Source organism: Aureococcus anophagefferens, assembly GCF_000186865.1.
Source record: "Aureococcus anophagefferens unplaced genomic scaffold AURANscaffold_6, whole genome shotgun sequence".
In the NCBI taxonomy this organism is placed as follows: Eukaryota; class Pelagophyceae; order Pelagomonadales; family Pelagomonadaceae; genus Aureococcus; species Aureococcus anophagefferens.
Window position 1 is genome coordinate 369,261 of NW_008705566.1, and position 19,751 is coordinate 389,011.

The 19,751-nt window shown below is 71.2% G+C and overlaps 5 protein-coding genes across 5 annotated transcripts; 2 read left to right on the forward strand and 3 right to left on the reverse strand.

Moving 5' to 3' along the window:
* Positions 1 to 712: 712 nt before the first annotated feature.
* On the forward strand, positions 713 to 7,543 carry AURANDRAFT_62951 (hypothetical protein; the record flags this gene model as incomplete). Its single annotated transcript, XM_009037209.1, has 4 exons — positions 713 to 1,368; positions 3,045 to 3,949; positions 4,154 to 5,142; positions 5,975 to 7,543. The coding sequence occupies 4 exons, from the start codon at positions 713 to 715 to the stop codon at positions 7,541 to 7,543; spliced, it is 4,119 nt and encodes a 1,372-aa protein (XP_009035457.1).
* Positions 7,544 to 7,786: 243 nt separating this feature from the next.
* AURANDRAFT_24022 (hypothetical protein) lies at positions 7,787 to 8,609 on the forward strand (the record flags this gene model as incomplete). The annotated part of the gene is made up of 2 exons (XM_009037210.1): positions 7,787 to 8,059; positions 8,160 to 8,609. Coding segments are annotated over 2 exons (723 nt in total), but the record flags the coding sequence as incomplete, so codon positions are not given.
* Positions 8,610 to 11,943: 3,334 nt separating this feature from the next.
* Positions 11,944 to 12,657, reverse strand: LHC31 (hypothetical protein; the record flags this gene model as incomplete). The annotated part of the gene is made up of 1 exon (XM_009037680.1): positions 11,944 to 12,657. One exon carries the CDS (start codon positions 12,655 to 12,657, stop codon positions 11,944 to 11,946), a length of 714 nt encoding a protein of 237 aa, XP_009035928.1.
* A 1,088-nt stretch (positions 12,658 to 13,745) lies between these two features.
* Positions 13,746 to 15,635, reverse strand: AURANDRAFT_62953 (hypothetical protein; the record flags this gene model as incomplete). The annotated part of the gene is made up of 2 exons (XM_009037679.1): positions 13,746 to 14,091; positions 14,260 to 15,635. 2 exons carry the CDS (start codon positions 15,633 to 15,635, stop codon positions 13,746 to 13,748), a joined length of 1,722 nt encoding a protein of 573 aa, XP_009035927.1.
* A 3,684-nt stretch (positions 15,636 to 19,319) lies between these two features.
* Positions 19,320 to 19,751, reverse strand: AURANDRAFT_16386 (hypothetical protein; the record flags this gene model as incomplete). The annotated part of the gene is made up of 1 exon (XM_009037678.1): positions 19,320 to 19,751. A coding segment is annotated over one exon (432 nt), but the record flags the coding sequence as incomplete, so codon positions are not given.

The following is a 19,751-nucleotide window of genomic DNA, read 5'->3' on the forward strand; positions in this document are numbered from 1 at the left end:
GGTCGCCGCTGGGCACGAGGCCGTCGAGCGCGGGGCTGTTCGGCACGAAGACGGCGTCGCCGTCCGTCGCGAAGACCCAGGCGCAGGTCCCGCCGGCGGCGTTGCCGCCCTCGGCGTGGGCGCCGCCGGTGAGCATGGCGTCCTGGATGGCGCAGTACTTGTAGGCGACGTTCGTGAGCGAGCACGCGTAACTGGCGCTGCCGTCGCAGCACGTCGGCGCGTCCGCGTAGTGGAGCAGGCGGTAGCCGTGGTCGGCGGCGTAGGCCTCCTTGCCGGGGAACGTGTAGGCCGACACGTCGAGGAACTCGTCGCCCGCGGCGACGTGCACGAGGCAGACGTCGCCGTCCTGCTGCACGCCGTCGAGGGACGCCGTCGTCAGGCCCAGGGGCTGCGTGCCCACGGCGACGGCGGCGACGCAGAGGCCCGCGAGGCCCAGGGACAGGCCCAGCTTCATGAACCGCGGCGGCGCGTCCTCCTGCGCCACGGACGGGAGCGTGCCGTAGGACGGCATGGCGGTGTGTTTGTGCCGAGGCCGTGTGTCTCCTTCGAGACGAGCCGAAGCATCTAGAATTTCGGAGATCGTGGTTATCGATGCAGTTGTAAAAATGCTCAACAAGAGCTCGCTAAACTTAGCCTAAAGCTTGCGGCAAGGCCTCGAGAGGCGGTGGCGCAGTGCGGCCGCACCAACCGAGCCGCAGCGCTTTGCCACGCGATGCTGCGCCTGCGCGCCCGACCGCTGTGCTGCGCCTTGCTGGCGCGCGCCGGCGCCGTGCGCATGGGCGGCGGCGGCGCGCGACGGCGCGTCGACGCGCCGGCGCCGGCGCCGAGCGCCGACGTCGACGTGCCCGCGGCGCCGCCCGCGACGCTGCGGAGCGTCGACGCGCCGGCGCCGGCGCCGAGCGCCGACGTCGACGTGCCCGCGGCGCCGCCCGCGACGCTGCGGAGCGCTCTCAAAATCATGTTCGACCCCGTGGGCCGCGGCAAGGAGCGCGCGCGCACCGTCGAGTCGCGGCCGCCGTCGGACCCCATGGTCTACACGCACGTCGCGTTCCTGCCGGCCGTCGGCGCCGCGGCGTCGACAGGCCTCTACGAGCTCGCGGTCCTCCAGAGCGCCGTCCTCGGCGCGAGCCTCGCCTACCACGCCACGGGCGAGCGGCCGGGCGCGCTGGCCAAGGTCGAGGGGTCCCTCGCGAAGGCGCTCTTCGCGTACGGAGCGCTGCAGACCTTCGCGAACGCGCCGCCGGACCTCTTCGCGTGCGAGGCGGCGCTCGCCGCCGCGACGCTCGCGGCGTTCCTCGTGACGAACCTGCGGCCGGAGACCTACGAGGCGTGGCACCCGCTCGGGCTCCACGTGCTGCCCGGCGTCTGGTCCTGCGTCGTCGCCTGCCGCCACGACTCGCTCCTGGCCCTGCTAAGCTAGGACGCACGCAGCCGCTCGCAAAGGTGCCGGGGCACGCAAGGAGCGTCGACCAAGCGAACGTTAGGACGCGCGCAGCCGCTCGAGGAGCGTCTCCTTCGCCGGGGAGCCCCGCGGCACGACGGCGTTGAGGCCGCGCGCCTTGCATCGCGCGCGGAGCTCCTTGACGGGGAGCGACGCGAGGTCGTCGCCGAGCGGCGCCGAGGGCGCCGCGGGCGCGGCGGCGACCGCCTCCGCGTCGGCCGCGACCGCGACCTCGTCGAAGATCATGGGCCGCGCGACGTGGCAGAAGCACCACTTGCGGTCGCAGTGCGGGAACGCCGCCGGGTCGTTCTCCGCGACGCGCGCGTGGATGTCGGCCCAGACGCTCCGCAGATCGTCCTGGACGCCGTCGAGCACGCGCCGCCGCGCGTCGGCGTCGGCCGGGAGCGCCTCGTCGACGGCCTCGGCCGCGTCGCCGCCGAGGTAGAGCAGCCGGAGCTCCGCGACGCGGTCGCTCGTCGAGTAGAGGCCCGCGTCCTGCTCGAACTGGCGCTCGAGCATCCAGGCGTAGATGCGGAGCTGGAAGAGGGCGCGGTCCTCGAGCTCCGCCTTGAGGGCCGGCGGGTAGTAGGCCTTGGAGCCCGCGGACCTGCCCGTCTTGTAGTCGACCTGGGTAGCAAAAGAGAGCGAAATTCCCAACTTCAAAGGCTCCTAGCTCGGCCGGTTTCCACTCGTTTCGGCTGATTTTTGGACGAGCGATCATCTCTCGGAACGGTCTCGAAGCGTGGATGCTTTTTTTCGGAACGCGCGCGCGCGGAAAACTCACGTTGAAGCGACGTTGAATCACCCTTTTGCTGCCCTATAGTCGACGACGCGCAGGCCGCCGTCGAGCGCGTCGAGGCGGTCGAGCTTGCCCACGACGACGAGGGGCGGCAGGCCGCCCTCGACGGCGACCTCGCCCTCGAGCCACTCCTCGTTGGCGACGACGCGCGCGTCGAGGTCCGCGTCCGCGGGATCCTCGAAAGCGACGTAGTTCCGCAGCAGCTGGAAGCTCTCGAGCCCCCAGTCGCGCTCCGCGTCGCGGTCGCCGAAGAGGGGCGGCGACGCGCCGAGATACGACCCGCGCACGTTGCGCCACTCCTCGCGGAACGCCGCCTCCAGGTTCTCCGGCGTCCGCTCCTCCGCGGGCCGTTCGAACATGCGCTCGAGCACGAGGTGCACGAGCGAGCCCTTGACGAGCGCCGGCGACGGCGGCTCGGGCAGGCGCCAGAGGTTCCTAAACAAGAACAACTGCTCGCACTCGCGAAACGTCGTCGCCGCCGTCGGCGACAGGCGCTTGGGCATGCGCAGCGGGCTCGTGCGCTTCGCGGCGCCGGCGGCGCGGATGCGCTCGAGCGACGCGTCGTCGAGGGTCGTCGCTTTGCAGGCGGTGCTCGCGGCGCGCCGTTGCGCGCGTTGCAGCGCGACGGCGCCGCGGACGGCGAGCAACATCGTCGACAGGCGAAGGCCCATCGGCTGCTCCACTCCGATCGAGGCTCGCCGGTTGCCACTGTCACCAGCGTCGGCGTCGGCGCGCGCGTCGTCGCAGCGCTGCGCAAGCTCCCACTGCTCCTCCGCTCGAGCGCATCGGTCGCATCGATCGCAGCGATCGCCGGAACGGAACGATGCTGCCGCCGGACCCGTGCATCGAGGACTGGACGGGCCCCGGCCTGCCGCCGCGCTACCAGCTCCCCGGCGCGCCCATGTACCCCGACGGCGCGCCGTCGGTCTTCGTGACGGGCGGCAGCAGCGGCATCGGCTACGCGCTCTGCCGGTCGCTGGCCCTGGACCACGGCTTCCGCGTGTTCATGGGCTGCCGCGACGGCGACGCGGGGAGCCGCGCGGCGATGCGGGTCGAGGACGAGGGCGCGTACTGCGAGAACATCGAGATCGACGTCACGGACGACGACGCCTGCGAGACCGCGGCCGTCATGGTCCAGTCGTTCCTGGGCTTCGAGCCCCTGACGTGCCTCGTGAACTGCGCGGCGGTCGGCCACGCGACGTGCTCCGACGGCGCTAAAATCGTCGACGTCAACCTGCGCGGCGCGAAGCGCGTCTGCGACGCCTTCCTGCCCATCATGGACGAGCGCTTCGGCCGCGTCGTCAACGTCGGCGCGGGCGGCGGCGCGGGCTACGTGGAGACCTGCGAGGACGTCGCGCGCCGGCTCCTGACGTCGCCGGACGTGCGGTGGGACGACGTCGAGGCCTACGCCCGGGGCGCGCTCGCGGCGGAGGTCCACGACGACCAGGGCTACGGCCTCTCCAAGGCCTGCCTGGCGGCGTTCACGCTCTGCCTCGCGCGCGAGCACCCGAAGATGCTCAGCGTGACGGCGCACCCGGGCGTCTGCGGCGGCACGAAGATGAACCCGGGCGCCGCCGACCGGACGGCCGAGGACGGCGCGAAGAGCGTCGCGTTCTGCCTGCTCGCGGAGCGCCTCAAGCTCGGCAACGGCTTCCTCTACGGGCCCGACGGCCTGCGGTCGCCGCTCTTCGCGGCGCGCGACGCCCTGTGTGGAAACCAACCACCGGTTTGGGTGGTCCTGACCAAACTTGAGAATTCTCTAGCTCGGTCAAATCGAAGTCGATTCGGCTGATTTTTGGACGGATCGATTGATCTTGTCGAGTTCTCGAAGCACAGCGAAAAGACTTAGTCTGGTCCAAATCGTTCGATTACGCTCACGTTGAAGTCGGGTTGAAGATTTGGTTTCCACACAGGCGACGCCGGCGCGCCCGAGTACGCGGGGCCCGTCATGGCGCCGAAGCGGTCGCCGCGCGAGGCCGAGCGCGTCGCGCGCGCGCGCCAGGACGCCGAGGACGCGCGCAACGCGCTCCTCCTCGAGAAGGCGCGGCAGGACGCGGAGCAGGCCGAGCGCGCGCGCGCCGAGGCCGCGGCCGCGGACGACGCGGAGGTCGTCGAGCTGCTGCCGCCGGCGAAGGACGCGAGGTCCGCGGCGACGACGAAGCCCGCCGCGCCCGTGTCCTTCGACGCGGCCATGCGGGGCAAGCTGCTGCGGACACCGGCGCCCGCGGCGCCCGCGGCGCCCGCGGCGCCGCCGGAGCCGGAGTTCGCGGTCCCGGACGTCATCCCGGGCGTCCAGGAGGCCCTCGACGACATCGCGCACCTGCCCCAGATGCCGCTCGACGAGTTCGCGAGGACCGTCGAGTCCTATCGGACCGCGCTGCCGCCGCCCGGCGCGCCGCCGCCCGCCGCCGCGGCGCCCGCCGCCGCGGAGGAGCCGCCGCCCGCCGCGGAGGAGCCCCCGCCCGCCGCGCCGCCGGCGCCCGCCGAGGCCGAGGAGGCGCCCCGGGGCTGGTTCTTCCGGCGGTCGTCGAAGCGGGCGGACCCGAAATCCTTCGAGGCCGCGATGAAGGGCTCGATCCTCAAGAACCCGAGCGTCCTCGACCGGCCGCCGGAGCCGCCGACGCCGCCGCCGTCCGACGAGCCGACGGCCGCCGAGGTCATGCGCGCCGAGCGGAGCCTCGACACGCTCGAGAAGATCGCGGGCCGGCTGCCGCTGAAGCCGCGCGCGCCGCGCGGCGACGACTGGGTGCCCAACCAGGGCCGGCCGAACGAGGAGCCGCCGCCGCCGAGCTTCGTCTCCGGCGAGCGCTGCCCGGAGACGACGGAGGCCGACGACGACGTCGAGCCCGCGGCGCCGCCGGAGGCGAAGGAGATCCCGCGCGGCCCCTTCTCCGGCCAGCCCGTCGGGGGCGGCGCGCCGCCGGACCCGGAGAAGGCCGCCGCGACGCGCGCGGCCATCGCCGCGCTCGACCGGAGCCTCGGCCCCGCGCCGGGCGCGACGCGCCTCCCGCGGCCCGCGTAACCTGGATTTACATCGTCGTGGGGTTGCAGGGGGCCGCGTCCACGGACGAGTGGAGCGTCGTGAGGATCTTCTCCTCGTAGGCGAATTCGTTGAGGACGATGTCGCAGCCCTCCTTCGACGCGCAGTAGAGGTTGCGGATGCCGCAGTAGTTGGACGCGTCGTCGGCGTAGGAGTGGCTCTGCGTCTCGCCGCAGGCCGTGACGACGCAGCCCGGCGGGTGCGCCTTGGACTTGGCCGAGAAGTCGATGTTCGTCGGTTTGAAGTAGAGGCCGAGCGCGTCGTCGCCGCGCGTGAGGCGGAGCGTCGTCCGCGCGCCCTGCTCGTCGCGGTCCGTCGGCGCGTCCTCGTCGCCCGTGATCTCGTAGCCGCCGTAGACGTGGACGCGCTCCTTCATCTCCGCCTTGACGGCCGCGCAGCTGTCGACGGCGAAGGTCGTCTCCATCACGGTCTTCGAGTGGACGCTCGACCCCGAGCCGGGGCACATGTCGACGTAGGCGACGGCGCCGGGGGCCCCGAGGAGGGCCAGGAGCAGGGAGAGCTTCATGGTCGAGGACGGGACGGAGAATTTTGGGCACGACGAACAGGGGCTGCCCAAGGGAGAGCTTCACGGCCGAGGACAAGACGGAGAGCTTGGGCACGACGAACAGAGCTGCCCGAGGACCGTTCAGCGGCAACTTCTCATTCAACCATCGCAAACGGTCTCCACAAGCAGCACTGCTCCGCCTGCGCGGCGCCGCGCACGCGGGCCATGAACACGCTCAACAAGCTCCAGGGCTACCTGGAGGAGAAGGTCATCGCGCCCGTGGGCCTGGACAACCTGGCGACGCCGGACGAGCCCGACGACGCGGCGCGCGCGGCGGCGGCGCGGCGCTTCGCGAAGACGGCCCTCGAGGAGTCGGCGCCGGACCTGACGGCGGCCACGGCCGACGACGTGCGCAACGAGCTGCTCGGCGCCGTCGCGGCCGCGCGGACGGCGGCGCCCGCGGCGCCGGCGCCGGAGCCGTCCGCGGGCGACGTCGCGCTCGTATCGGAGGTGCGCAAGCTCCGGAAGGAGGTCGGCTCGCTCGCCGTCGACCTCGAGGCGGCGGAGCGGGAGTGCGCGGACCGGCGCAAGGAGGCGAACGACGTGCGGCGGGACCTCGCGGAGGCGCGGCGCGCGGTCGGCAACGAGGGCGCCGCGGGCCGCGAGCGCGAGGCCGCCTTAGCCGCGGACCTCGCGGACGCGCGGCGCGCCGTGGAGAAGATGACGGCGCTGGCGACGGAGGCGAAGCGGAGCGAGGAGAAAGCCAGAACCGACGTCGAGGCCGAGCGGCGGCGCGCGGCCGACGCGGACGCGGCGCTCGCGGCCGAGCGCGAGCGCCTGTCGCGGCGCGAGCGGGATTTGGGCGCCGCGTCGGCGTCGTCGGGCCGGCGCGAGGCGGCCCTGACGTCCGAGGTCGCGGGCCTCGCGCGGGCGCTCGAGGAGTCGAGGCGCGCGCCCGCGCCGGCCGCGGCCGCGCCGGCCGCGTCCGAAGTCGCGGCGCTCCGCGCGCGCGCGGAGCGCGCGGAGGCGTCGCTCCGGACCGAGCGCGCGGCGCGCGCCGCCGCCGACGGCGGCGGCGACGCCGTCGCGCGCGGCGTCGCCGAGGCCCTCGAGGCCGCGCGCGAGGCCGCGGCGGCCGCGACGCGGGAGAAGGACGCGCTCGCGGCTGAGCTCGCGGACGCGGCGGCGGCGCGCGCGGACGCGGACCGGCGGAGCGCCGACGACCGCGAGGGCCTCGAGGCGCGCGTGCGGACCCTGGGCGCGCGGCTCGAGACCGCGGAGAAGCGCGCGGCGGCGCCGAGCGCGCGCGAGCCCGGCGGCGAGAACCGCACGGCGCTCGCGGCGCAGATCCTCAAGAAGCAGGCGCTGCTCGACGACGCCCTCGCGGCGAAGCGGGCGTTGGACGGCCGCCTGAGCGCCGCGCGCCGCGACAACGACGCGCTCCGCGCGCGGCTCGACGGCTTGCGCGACGACGGCATGGACCCCGCGGGGCCCCGGCGCCTCAAGCAGACGCTCAAGATGCACCGGGCCCACCCGGCGTCGGCCCAGTACAAGGTCGGCGGCTTCCTCGACGACGTCGACCAGTTCATGGTCCGGACGCTGCGCCTCCTGAACAGCGCGCCCGTCTTCCGCCTCGTCTTCTTCACCTACCTCGTCCTCCACCACGTCTACATGTTCCTCGTCATCTGCTTCCACCAGCGGCACCTCGAGCAGCACCACGGCGACGACGCGGCGCGGCCGAACCTGCGCGGGGGCTAGTAAAATGGCGAAATTCGCACTTTATATCTTCAACAACCGCTTGGCCAGACATAAAACCCGTTGCTAGGCAGCCCTCGTCGGTTCCTGCCCTGTCCGTCGGCCGCGCGTCGCGTCTCCGCCATAACTCTTCGCGCCGCCGCCGCTCGCTAGACCATGCCCGAGGCGGACTACCGCACGGTGGAGAAGCTCGGCAAGGGCGCCTTCTCCCAGGTCTACAAGGTCGAGCGCCGCGCCGACAATGCCATGCGCGGCACCGGCGCCCGCGGGGGCGGCGACGCCGCGACGCCGCCGCCGCGCGCCCGCGCCGACCGCGGCTGCCCCAGGTACGCGTGCAAGCGCATCGACATCTCGAAGATGCAGAAGAACGAGATCGCGGACGCCGTGAACGAGATCCGCGTGCTCGCGTCGATCCGCCACCCGTTCATCGTCGGCTTCTACGACTCGTTCCTCGCGAAGCGCGAGCGCGAGCTCTGGATCGTCATGGAGATCTGCGCCTGCGGCGACCTCGCCTCCAAGGTCGAGCGCTACCGCAAGAAGCGCAAGCGCGCCGCCCGCGCGCTACCCGGCCGCGCCGCGGCCCTCAACCCCCCCGCCGCCGCGCAGGTACATGGACGAGCGCGTCGTCTGGAGCCACCTCATCCAGATGGCCGAGGGCCTCAACTGCCTCCACGAGCAGAGCATCGTCCACCGCGACCTCAAGGCCGCGAACATCTTCCTCGCGGAGGACGGCTCCGTGAAGATCGGCGACCTCAACGTGTCGAAGCGCATGAAGCAGGGCAACCTGCTGCGCACGCAGATCGGCACGCCCTACTACATGTCGCCCGAGGTCTGGCTCAACAAGCCCTACGGCATGTCGAGTGACATCTGGGCGCTCGGCTGCCTCGTCTACGAGCTCTGCGCGCTGCGGCCGCCCTTCGTGGGCAACACCTTCGCCCAGCTCAAGCAGGGCGTGCTCGTCGGCAAGTACCCCGCCGTGCCCCGCGCCTTCTCCTACGAGATGAGCGCCATGATCGCGAAGATGGTCCGCGTGAACGCGCGCGAGCGGCCGTCCGTGAAGCAGATCCTCGGCTCCGAGGACGTCAAGGCGCGCAAGGCGAGCGACTGGTACAAGGAGCCCGCGGCCATGCCCCGCCAGGCGTCTCAGGGCAAGCAGCAGCTCATGGACACCATCGTCGTGCCCCACCACATCCGCAACCTCCAGAAGGAGCTGCCGAAGCCGTGCTTCCCCGACACGCGGCCGAACTCGCCCGAGGTCTGGCCCGTCGGCGCCGAGGGCCCCAGCGGCGCGCCCCGCGACCAGGCCGTCGCCCAGAAGGCCGCCAACGACAAGGACCGGGGCGGCCGGGCGCCGCCCACGGACCGCGCGCCCGGGACCGCGATGCCCATCCAGCCCAAGGGCTCCGCGGCGCAGCTCCACGCGGAGCACCGCGCGCCGGCGCCGAGCCAGAACCCCTACCGCCAGCCGAGCGTGAACAAGTACGCCGGCGGCTACGGCCAGCCCAGCCGCGGGCCCAACGTCAAGACCGCGGCCTCGGCCTACGGCGGCGCCGCGGCCCCGCCGCGCAAGCCCCTCGCGAGCCAGGCCTCGAACCGCAACCGCGCCGCCGGCTACAACCGCCGGTCCAGCGGCTACGGCTACCGCTAGGCGCGCGAGCGCCCCGAACGGCAGTCGCCCGACCGGCCGCGCCGCCGAAGGCCCGGCGGCGCGCCGCGACGCGCGCGCCAGACACCGCCGCCCACTCCCGACCGCGTCCCGCGGGGCGGGCGCGAGAAGATCGCTCCCGCGCCGCTTTTCCTCCTCCCCGCACGAACCTCCATTCGCATTCTTCGTCTGAGCTCATTATTCTTAGTGGTATTGGTTCTGCGGGGGCGACATTGCGGGGATTCGGCGCCGCGGGCGGACCTAGCCACCCTTCCTCTTCAACGACGGCGGCGGCGGCTTGTGGATCGACTTCCGGCTGTGGTCGGTGCCAATCCAGGCGACGGCGACGTGGACGTCCTCGGGCGAGTCGCGGCACGTCGCTTTGGGCCGCGCGCCGATGAGGATGATTTCGACGTGGTCGTGCGCGACCATCTGTTTGCCGCCCGGGAGGAGCGTCTTGTCGCGGCACGACGCCTCGTCGAGCGTCGAGTTCGCCTCGTACAGGTCGCAGCGGCGGACGACCATGTTGTGGACGTTCGTCGCCGCGGAGCGGATCTCGAGCACCTTCGTGCGGCCCGGCCGGAGCCAGAGGTCGCGGCGCGCGAGGCACGGCGCGCGGTCCGCGATGACGGCGACGCGCGTGTCGTTGCCCCGGAGCTCCGCGGCGCGCGCGGCCGTGAGGCTCGCGCCGACGTTCCGCAGGAGGAACTCGTGCTCGCGCGGGAATTCGTCCGTGAGGCGCTGCCACAGGGACTGGGGCGCGCGCCCCGCGGCGGCGAGGTCCACCGTCGGGTCGACGACGCGCGCGAAGTCCTTGCGGCCGTTGACGGCGACGAAGAGGCCGCCGGACACGTGGAGCGCCTCCGGGAGCTGCCGGCTCGCGCAGGGGTTCGACCGGTTCTGCACGAGCCCCGCGACGGCGTCGGCGACGGGCGCGAGGAGGTGCGGGTAGAGGTTCAGCATCGCCTGGTGGTAGGGCTTGCGGCCGAGGATCGCCGACATGGGCAGCGTGCGCTCGTCCTCCGTGCCGCGCTCGCTGCCCGCCCAGTACGCCTTCCGGGGCACGGCGAACTGCTGGCCCGTCGCCGTCGCGCAGTAGGGCACGAGGCCGAAGAACTGGACGCGGTAGGGGTCGTGCGGCGGCGCGGGCCAGGGCGACCACGTCGACGTGCGGTCGTGGAAGGCCTGCTTCCAGGAGAAGCGCGCGCCGCGGCCGTCGTAGGGGAACGCGGACCCGACGGCCCGGAGGGGCACGAGGACCTGCCACGCGAGGTAGGCGAGCGCGAGGGCGCGCCAGCCGCCCGGGGGCCCGCCGGCGAGCTGGGCGAAGAACGGGGGCTCGCCGCGGGCGGCGAAGGTCCGCGACTCGCCCTCTGCGTCCTCGACCCGCACCTTGAGGCGCGCCTCGCCGTGGAGCGGCGCGAGGGCGACCTCGCCTAGAAAGAGCACGCGGTGGCGGAACCGGGACACGATCCACTCGCCCCGGCGCGGGTCCACGGCCGACGTGAGCTCGAAGAAGACGTAGAACAGGACGTGGAAGAATTCGCGCGAGTCGCCTGGTCCGAACCGAGTCGAGGCGCTGCGGAAGAAGCCCCGGGCGACCATGTCGACGCGCCACTCTTCGGGGACGACGCCCAGGATGCTCAGGCACATGCAGAAGTCGAGGAGGCACGACGCGCACGCGAGCGCCGGGTAGATCCAGTCCGGGCCGGCCGTCCAGGGCACGAGAAAGTGCTCGGCCATCTTCGGCCACATGTGCGCGTCGATGCGGCCGCTCAGGAAGTCGCCGTGGAGCTTCCAGAGAAAGCCCCAGCCGTAGAAGACGAGGAACTGGCCCCGGATCGCGCGCAGGACCCAGATCTTCCGCGCGTCGGAGGCCTTGGGGATCTTCAGCGCGGGGAAGGTCCGCCCCGTCCAGTCGTCGACGGACCAGTCGTCGGCCGCGCCGGAGAGGGCCGCGAGGAAGAGCAGGAGGCAGAAGAGGTAGCCGGCGTCGGTGAACGTCGCGGCCGTGAGGAAGAACTGGCGCGCGAAGAGCACGGCGAAGAGGGGCGCCGTCGCGGGGAAGGCGACGCCCGCGGCGCAGAGCGCGCCGAGCTCGACGCCGCGAAGATGGTTCGCGGCGGCCGCCTCGTCCGTCGTCGGCGCGTAGGACTGGAGCCACGCCAGCAGCGGGTAGCGGAACGCGCGGTCGATGCCCGCCGAGTGCGGGCCGGGCAGGTCGAGCGTGCCGTGCGTGCGCATGCGCGAGAACTCGAGCGCGGCCCAAAGGTAGAGGACGACCCGGAACAGCGCCAGGCGCGCGCCGCGCGTCGCGGCGACCTCGAGCGCGTCCTTCCTCGGGTCAACCGAGCCGCGCTGCACGACCGGCGGGGGGCGCACGCGGCTTGGGCGGTTCTTGCGCTTCGGGTGGTCGGGCGGAAAGGTCACCGCCATCGTTTTGAGGGGGGTTACACTGAGCGGTCGCTTGAACGAGCGTCGAGTCCTCCTCTCGCACAGCGCTCGTTGACGACGTCTGAGATGCGACGAACGCTCACGAACGCTCTCGGCGACGGAGCAGCGGTCGATCACACTACGCACCGCGTCGAGGTGCAAAGTGTCGACGAGTCGCTGAGAATCGAGGCCTGCTCGTGCAGCAAGTCAAACTCACGGACCGAGGCCTGGACAGCCGCCGTCTCGCGCGCCGCCGGCGCGAAGCGACCTTCTTCGTGCGCGCCCGATTACGTCCCTCGCGCGCTGCGCCCCGGCCGCCGCCGCCCTAGATGCCCGAGAGGTGCCAGTTCGCGGCGAAGGGCTCCGTGGGGAGGCCGCCCGTGTAGTCCGGGAAGAAGTTGAGGAGGGGCACGGAGCCGTCGGTCTTCCAGGCGGAGACGAGGCCGGCGACGCCGAACATGGCGGCGCGGCCGTTCTGGAGCTCGACGAGGCGGCCGCGCGCCTTCGTCGCGTCGTCCCACTTCTTCATGGACCCGACGGGGTCCCAGAGGGAGTAGGTCTTCGCGACGGGGTCGAAGTTGACCTCGCCGACCTTGCCGCCCATGAGGTAGTGGGGCTTCTGGATCTCCGTGCAGAGCTCCATGAGGCCCACCCAGGCGATGATCTGGTACTTGCCGTAGAGCGGCACGTTGTCCCACGTGTCGAGCGGCGTCGCGCCGACGCAGCTCTTGAAGGTGACGCCGGGGGCGATGTTGCCGGGGAAGACCCAGCCGTTGGCCTGGAGCACCATGCCCACGAAGGCCGCCATGGCCACGCGGCAGTGCTTGAGCTCCGCCGCGCGGTACCACTCGAGCGTGGGACCGAACTGCGTCGTGTCGGCGAGATTGAGCGGGTCCCAATTGCCGAGGGGCACCTGGCCGCCCTCGAGTCCATCGAGCGGCGAAGCCTTCAGGGCACTCGCCGAAACCTTGGGCGCGACGGGCGCGACGTAGGCGCCGGCGGTGCCCGCGAGGGCGAGGAGCGCAGCAAATCGAGCCATTGTGTGCCTGCGAGGCGGACGCGTGAATTTTTTTGCACACGGATCTCAGCGCGCATCCCGGCGGGGCACGCGACGGCTATGGGCGGCGCGCGCGCTGCCGGGGCCACACGGCGCGCGCGGAGACGGGTCCATCGGCTCACCTCGCAATTGGTTGAGCTCGACGATCCTGGATTTGCGGCGCCTCAGGCCGACGTTGACGAGAATGTTGACGTTCCAAGCCACTGCGACCTCCTGGGCCACGGGCTGCATGGGCTGATCCTCCATCGCTGCCCACACGATGTCCGAGCCCGTGGCTAAGAAGGCCAAGACCGACGCGCCGCACATGAACATCGACGACATCGTCGATAAGGCCTACGAGGGCAAGACCCAGCGTCCTCTGTCTCTCTAGCGCGTTAGGCGACCTAGCCCGCCTGCGCGCATCCTGTGGCCGTGACGATTTTCGAGAGATTTCGGGTGGGGAAATGATGAAAAATCGTTACCGACACATTTACAGGCAAGACCTTCACGGAGATCGCCGACGCCCCCATCAGCGCCCTCCAGGGTCTCGCGGACTGGACGGACGACGTGGGCAAGAAGCTCCACATCCCGACGATCAAGAAGCTCGGCCAGTGGAAGTACTTCCTCTGGAGCCGCGCGTTCGTCACCCTGAGTAAGTACGAGATCCCGGACCACCGCGTCGCCGGGTCCCTCCTGAACTGCAACAAGGCGCTCGACAAAGATCACGAGGGCAAGACGATCAAGGAGATCCTCGCGCTGCCGCCGTCGGCGCTCTCGGGCATCGCGGAGCACTCCGACGCGGACCTGGCCAAGTTCAAGGTCAAGACCATCGAGGACCTCGGGACCTGGAAGTTCGCGCTCGCGGCCAACTCCATCGCGACGCTCGCGGAGATGGAGTCCGCGGACATCAACGTCCACTGAGTGGAGGCCTGTGCCGCGCGCGCCGAGCTGCGATTGGGTAATGTGAGCTGCTTTTTAATACACAGCAGAGCCGCGGATGGCCGAGCAGCCTAGCGCGGGCGTTTTCGCAAAAGCCAGCCTCAGCCGCGTAGCGAGGACCCCTCGGGTTCCAAACTACAAAGAAAAACATGTTAGCAGCCCGTCGCCGCCGTCGTCGACTCGCCGAACTGGTTCGTGATCGTGATCTCGGCGCTGGACGTGTCGAAGGGCACGTCGACGGACACGGACGCCGCGCGCCAGTGCGCCTCGAAGTCGAAGTCGCCGGTCACGGTGCCGTCGTCGTCGTCGCCGACGGCGGCCGTGATCGTGTAGGTGCCCGGGAACGTGTTCATCTGCTTGAACGTGTTGTAGGCGTCGAAGGTGATCGTCGTGCCGTCGCACCGCACGTTCGCGACGATGGGCGCCTCGTAGACGCGCTCGATGGAGTAGGCGTACCAGCCGCCGCCCGGGTTCGAGCAGTAGCGCTTGCCCGAGCACCTGGGCAGGACAAGAGTGCGAAATTCCCAACTTCAAAGGCTCATATCTCGGTCCTTTTCCACTCGTTTCGGCTAATTTTTGGACGAGCGATCATCTCTCGGAGCGCTCTCGACGCGTGGATGCTTTTTTCCGGAACGCGCGCGCGCGGAACACTCACGTTGAAGCGACGTTGAATCACCCTTGTCCTGCCCTGCCGAGCACTTGGCGCCGTAAACTTTCAATTCCCAGGCGATCTCGGACGTGTTCCGCGCGACCTCGATCGCGCGGACGCTGTACTGGTCGTGGACCTTGATCTTGTCCGCCCAGAAGATGCCGAGCTGGTTGCCCGTCGTCAGCCGGTCGTTGTCGCCGAAGTGGGGCGTGTACTCGCCCAGGAAGTAGGAGAAGGACACGTAGCCGCGCTTCGTCTCCTTGTAGTCCTCGAGCTTGACGCAGAGCATGCGGCTCTCGTCGTAGATCGCGTAGGTCTCCTCCTGGTTGTCGAACATGCAGAACTCGTCCTCGCCGAAGTACTCCGCGTTGTGCTGGCCGCTCCAGACGACGTCGCCCGCCTTGTAGACCGTGCCGTCGTACTCGACGATCTTGTAGTCGCCGTACTCGCCGCCCAGCGTGTACTCGACGGTGCCGTTGACGTTCATCTTGATGATGCTGTTCGTCTGGCGCGACGAGATGTAGAACTGCGTGTCTTTCTCCGTGGCCTGGCAGTGGTTCGGGTCCTGGACCTTCTCCTCCGCGAAATGCGCGAGGTTCTCGTTCGAGGACACGGCGATCTCCTCGACCTTCGTCGTGCCGTCGACCTGCCAGATCGCCGCGTCCTCGTAGGCCCACTGGATGTCGTGGGAATCGCCGGACTCGCCCTCGCAGAGGCTCGTCCAGGTGTCCTCCTTCCAGTCCCACAGCGCGCGCGGGCCCGACGTGCCGTCGTCGCTGAGGGCCAGCAGCACGTGCGACGAATTGAACATCTTGAGCCCCAGGGGCTGGAACATGCGCCGCTTCACGTCCTTGTCGTCGCTCACGGTGTAGCCGTTGTCGAGCATGTACTTGCCGTAGACCGGCGACAGCTGCTTGAGCTTGCCCCGCAGGTCCATGACGATCAGGTACGCCGCCGAGAAGTCGTTGCTGCCCGAGTAGGTCAAGCCCCAGAAGACGTGGCCCTCGACGGCCGCCGTGCCGATGGACCCGGCCACGCGGTCCACGTCGAGGTCCACGGTGATCTCGCGCGGGACGTAAATCTCTAAATCGTCGTAGGTCGACCAGTCGTCCTTGGAGACGCCCGCGTAGTCGCGCAGGTATTCCTTCACGGACGCGTAGGCCGTGAAGTCCTCGTAGGTCAACGTCGCCGAGACCTTCGACGAGGACTCGTCCGTCGCGTGGGCGTGGCTCTTGAGCTCGTTGGCGTCGAGCTCGACGGCCGGCGCGCCGGCCTGGAGCCGCGCGCCGGCGAAGACCACGAGGCCGAAGACGGCGAGGCCCACGAGGGCCGCCGACGCGGCGCGCTTCGCCGGCTGCTTCGCGGCTGCCCCGGGCACCAACTGAGCTTCCATTGCTGCTCAGTCGGGCTGCGTGGCTCAAACTCGGATGTAATCGGCACCGTCGGCTCGTTGCACTTATGCCGCCGCGCGCGCGCGCGAGTCGCTCGCGCGCGCGCCCTACTCGCCATCTTAGGTTTTAAGGGGGTTTAATACGAAGCCAAAGTTGCGCTTACCCTACTCGATGCCCATGAGCTGCAGCGCCTTCCCCGTGGGCCTGCGTACGACGCGACCGGTGAGTCATCTGAAAAAAAGGATGGAAGGACGCCGCGCCGCGCCAGTTCGTCACGAACGTCCGGTCCGCGACGGTCCACTCGCGCTGGAAGAAGAACTCCGCGTCGTCGGCGAAGAGCGTCTCGAGCAGCACGCCGAGCGCCTGCGCGGGAGACGGATCCGAGCGGGCCCGCGAATGGCGAGTTTGGGCCGGCGGTTGGGTCCGAGGGGGCGCCTTTCAGCCGGGCGCCGTTCGGTCGCTGGCGAGTCACAGGTTGCCCCTTTCACTTGATGTGGACGCCGGCTCGCGCGACGGCGCCCGGGAGCTTCTCCGCGTCCTTTGGCTTCGATTCGTAGAGGTCCAGCCACTCGCCGGCCGAGGGCATGGCGTCGAGGAGCCGTCGCTCGTGCGCGGCGACCGCTTGTCGCGCGTCCGCGGCGGTGACGCGCGTCGCGGCGACGCCGGCGTAGCGGGCGACCCAGTAGGTCGTGGAGACGCCGACGTAGAACCCGCCGCGCCCGGCGCCGCCCCCGGGGAGCGCGCCGCGGACGACGGCGCGCCAGTCGTCCGCGGCCGCGGCGGCGCTCGCGCCGCGGTCGGCGGCCGCGAGCAGGTCGCGGAAGGGCGTCGGCTCGGCGGCGCCGGAGGGGGCGCAGGACTTGATAGCGCACGGGAAGGATTCCGGCGCGTCGGCGCCCGCGGCGACGACCTGCGTCGACGCCCCGCCGAGCGACAGGAGGCCCGCGCGCGCCGCGCCGAGCGTCCGTTCCGCCGCGTGGCGCGTCGCCGCCTACCAAGCATGACGGTAACGATTTTTCATCGTTTTCCCAGCCGAAATCTCTCGAAAGTCGTCACGGCCACAGGACGCTGGTCGCCGCGAGCTCGAAGCCGCCCTCGGCCTCCGCCGGGACGGTCTCGAAGAAGAGGTCGGAAAAAGTCTCGCGGAGTTCGACCTCGACCTTGGCGAGCCAGGAGTCGTCGAGGCGGCCGTGGCGCATCGCCTGGCGGACACCCGCGGTGCAGCCGACGAAGACCGCGTCGTCGACGCCGGCGCCGTTGGCCTCGAGCCAATTCCGGAGCTTGTCCGCGGCCGCCGCGACGCCGCCGCGGTCGCTCGCCTTGCGCGCCTCGACGAGGAGCTCCTCGAGCGTCGCCCCGAGCTCCCACGAAGCTTCGTCGACGGCGCGCGCGAGCGACCCGCCCTCGACGGCGTAGGAGTAGCAGCGCGTGCCGCGGCTGCCGCCGTCGACGACGCAGCACCGCGACGCGCGGCCGCGCTTGCGCCGCAGCGCGTCCAGGGCCGCGGTGTCCTCGCCGCCCGCGCGGCCGCGCCGGAGGCGCTGCGCGTCGCGGATCGCGCGGCGCGCGGCCGTCGCGCCGTCGAGGTCGCCCGCGGCCTCGCGGCACGCCGCGAGCCCCTCGTGGGATCGCAGCAGGTCCGGGTGCGCGGGCCCCAGCTCCTGGCGCTGCGCGGCGACGGTCTCCCGGAAGAGGTCCGCGGCTTCGTCGAAGCGTCCGAGCGCGCTCAGGGACTCGGCGAGGGCGCCCCGGCTCTGGAGCGCGTCGCGAACCCCCGCGGGGCCGAGCGCCGCGCGGCCCGCGGCCGCGCGCGCGTGCGTCGCCCGCGCGTCCTCGTGGCGGCCCGTGGCCGCGTAGAGCGCGCCGAGGTGGTTCGCGGAGTTGAGCGTCTCCTCGTGGCCGTCGCCGAGCGCGGCGCGCTGGCGCCGGAGCGTGTCGAGCGCGAGGGGCTCCGCGGCGCCGAAGTCCCGCGCGTAGCGCAGCGCGACGCCGTAGTAGTAGGCCGCGTGGAGCGTCGCGCGGTGCTCGGGCCCGAGGCGCCGCGTCCGCGCCTCGAACGCGGCGCGGAAGAGGGGCGCGGCCTCGGCGACGTTCTTCTCCTTGCGGTAGGCCTTGCCCAGCGCGAGCGCGCGGTCCACGGCCTGGTCCGAGTCCGCGCCGAAGCGCGCCACCGCGACCTCGAGCGCGCGCCGCCGGACGACCCTCAGCACGCCGAACTCCGCCATGAACTCGCCGCCCAGGAGCCTTTCGAGGGCCGCGACGCGCGCGTCGTCGTCGCCCGCCGCGTCGACGATCTCGACCGCGAGCGCGCCGAGGCTCGTCGCGGCCGACGCGCCGATGGTCGCGTCGAGCGTCCGCAGCCGGTCGTCGACCGCGTCGACGTTCCCCGCGAAGTAGGTCCGGAAATAAGCATAATAGACGTGCGTCTCCTTCTTGAGCGCGAGCACCTGTGCCGAATGAAAACAACTGGTTTGGGGGGTCCCGACCAAACTTCATCCCTAGCTCGGTCGAATCGAAGGCAATATGGCTCATTTTTGGACGAATCGATTGCTCTCGTCGAGGTCTCGAAGCACAGCCGAAGCGTTCGCGTCGAGACTGTCGTTATTGAAGTCGGGTGCAAAATTTGAATTCGGCGAGGGGGAACGCTGGCGCGTAGTGGACCTGGACCTCGGCGACGCACGGGGGCCCGCCGTCCGCCGCGACGCGGCAGCTGAAGAGCAGGTCCCGGTAGCCGTTGAAGGGCGGGTCGCGGAACCGGCTCTTGAGGCGCAGCACCGCGCCGCTCGCGAGCAGCGCGTCGCAGACGCCGACGAGCTGCGCCTCCGTCGCCGCGACGAGCGACGCGCGGAGCACGTCGCAGAGGCGCCGGAACTCGCCGTCGTATTCTTTGAAGACCTTCTCCAGGCACCGCTCCTTGCCCTTGAGCCCCGGCAGGAGCGCGTGCTCCTCGTCGAGGCCCGCGGCCGCCGCGACGCGCCGGACGAGCGCCTCGAACGCGCCGCGCGCGCCGCGCGCCGCGCCGTAGACGTCGTCGAGGCAGATCGCGCCGTCGCGGTTCAGGTCGCTGGTCTGCACCGGCGCGCCCGCCGCGGCGAAGGGCGCCACGGCTTTGACGGCGTCGAGGCGCGCCATGGACGCGGCGACGGCGTCGAGCTTCTTCTTCGACGCGAGGAAACCGGCGGCCATGCGGAAGAACTCCTCGGCGTGCGCCGACACGGCGATGGCGCGGTCCTCGGGCGCGCGCGTCGGGGCCGAGCGCGCCGGCGCGGCGACGGCGCCGGGGGGCGCCAGGCGCTCCTTCTTGGCCCAGACGCGCTCCGCCGTGCGCTTCGAGACGACCTTGGGTTCCGCGAACCTCGTGTCCCACTCGTCGACCCACTCGTCCGCCGGCACGAGTTGCCGCGCGTCCTCGAGCGTGAGACCAGCTTCCGGGATGGACGCGCCGCTGCCCATTGCGGGTTACCTAAGAGCTGCCCATCGTTCAGGTTTCACTGTTTTACCGCATCGTGAAGGCTCCTTGACGTGACACGGTCGCCCGCCTGCGCGAGCACCGCTCGGCCGTGGACGCCCCCGCGCGAGAGCTCGCGCACGAGCCGCGTTCGTCGAGGGGCAGCTCGTCGGGACGACGACCCCCCTCCCGAGGCCCTCGCCGACCCCGAAAGTCGCGCTCGAGGTTAGTAGCTCCCCTTCGATATCCTCTGCATCATGCGCTTGTCGTCGCGCTCCTTGATGTCCTGGCGCTTGTCGCGCACGTTCTTGCCCTTGCAGAGGGCGAGCTCGACCTTGAGGAGGTTCTTGTCGTTGAAGTAGAACGCGAGCGGGACGAGCGTCGAGCCCTGGTCCGCGAGCTCGCCGTCGAGCTTGCGGATCTCGGCCTTGTGGAGCAGCAGGCGCCGCTTCGCCTTGGCCTCGTGCTGGAAGTAGCGCGCCGTCGTCGCGTGCGGCGCGATGTCGACGTTGTGGAGCCAGACGCTGCCGCCCTCGACGCGCGCGAAGCCGTCGCGCAGGTTCACGTTGTTGTTGCGGCAGCTCTTGACCTCCGTGCCCGTCAGGGCGATGCCCGCCTCCATGGTGCGCACGACGTGGTAGTCGAAGCGCGCCTTGCGGTTCGACGCGAC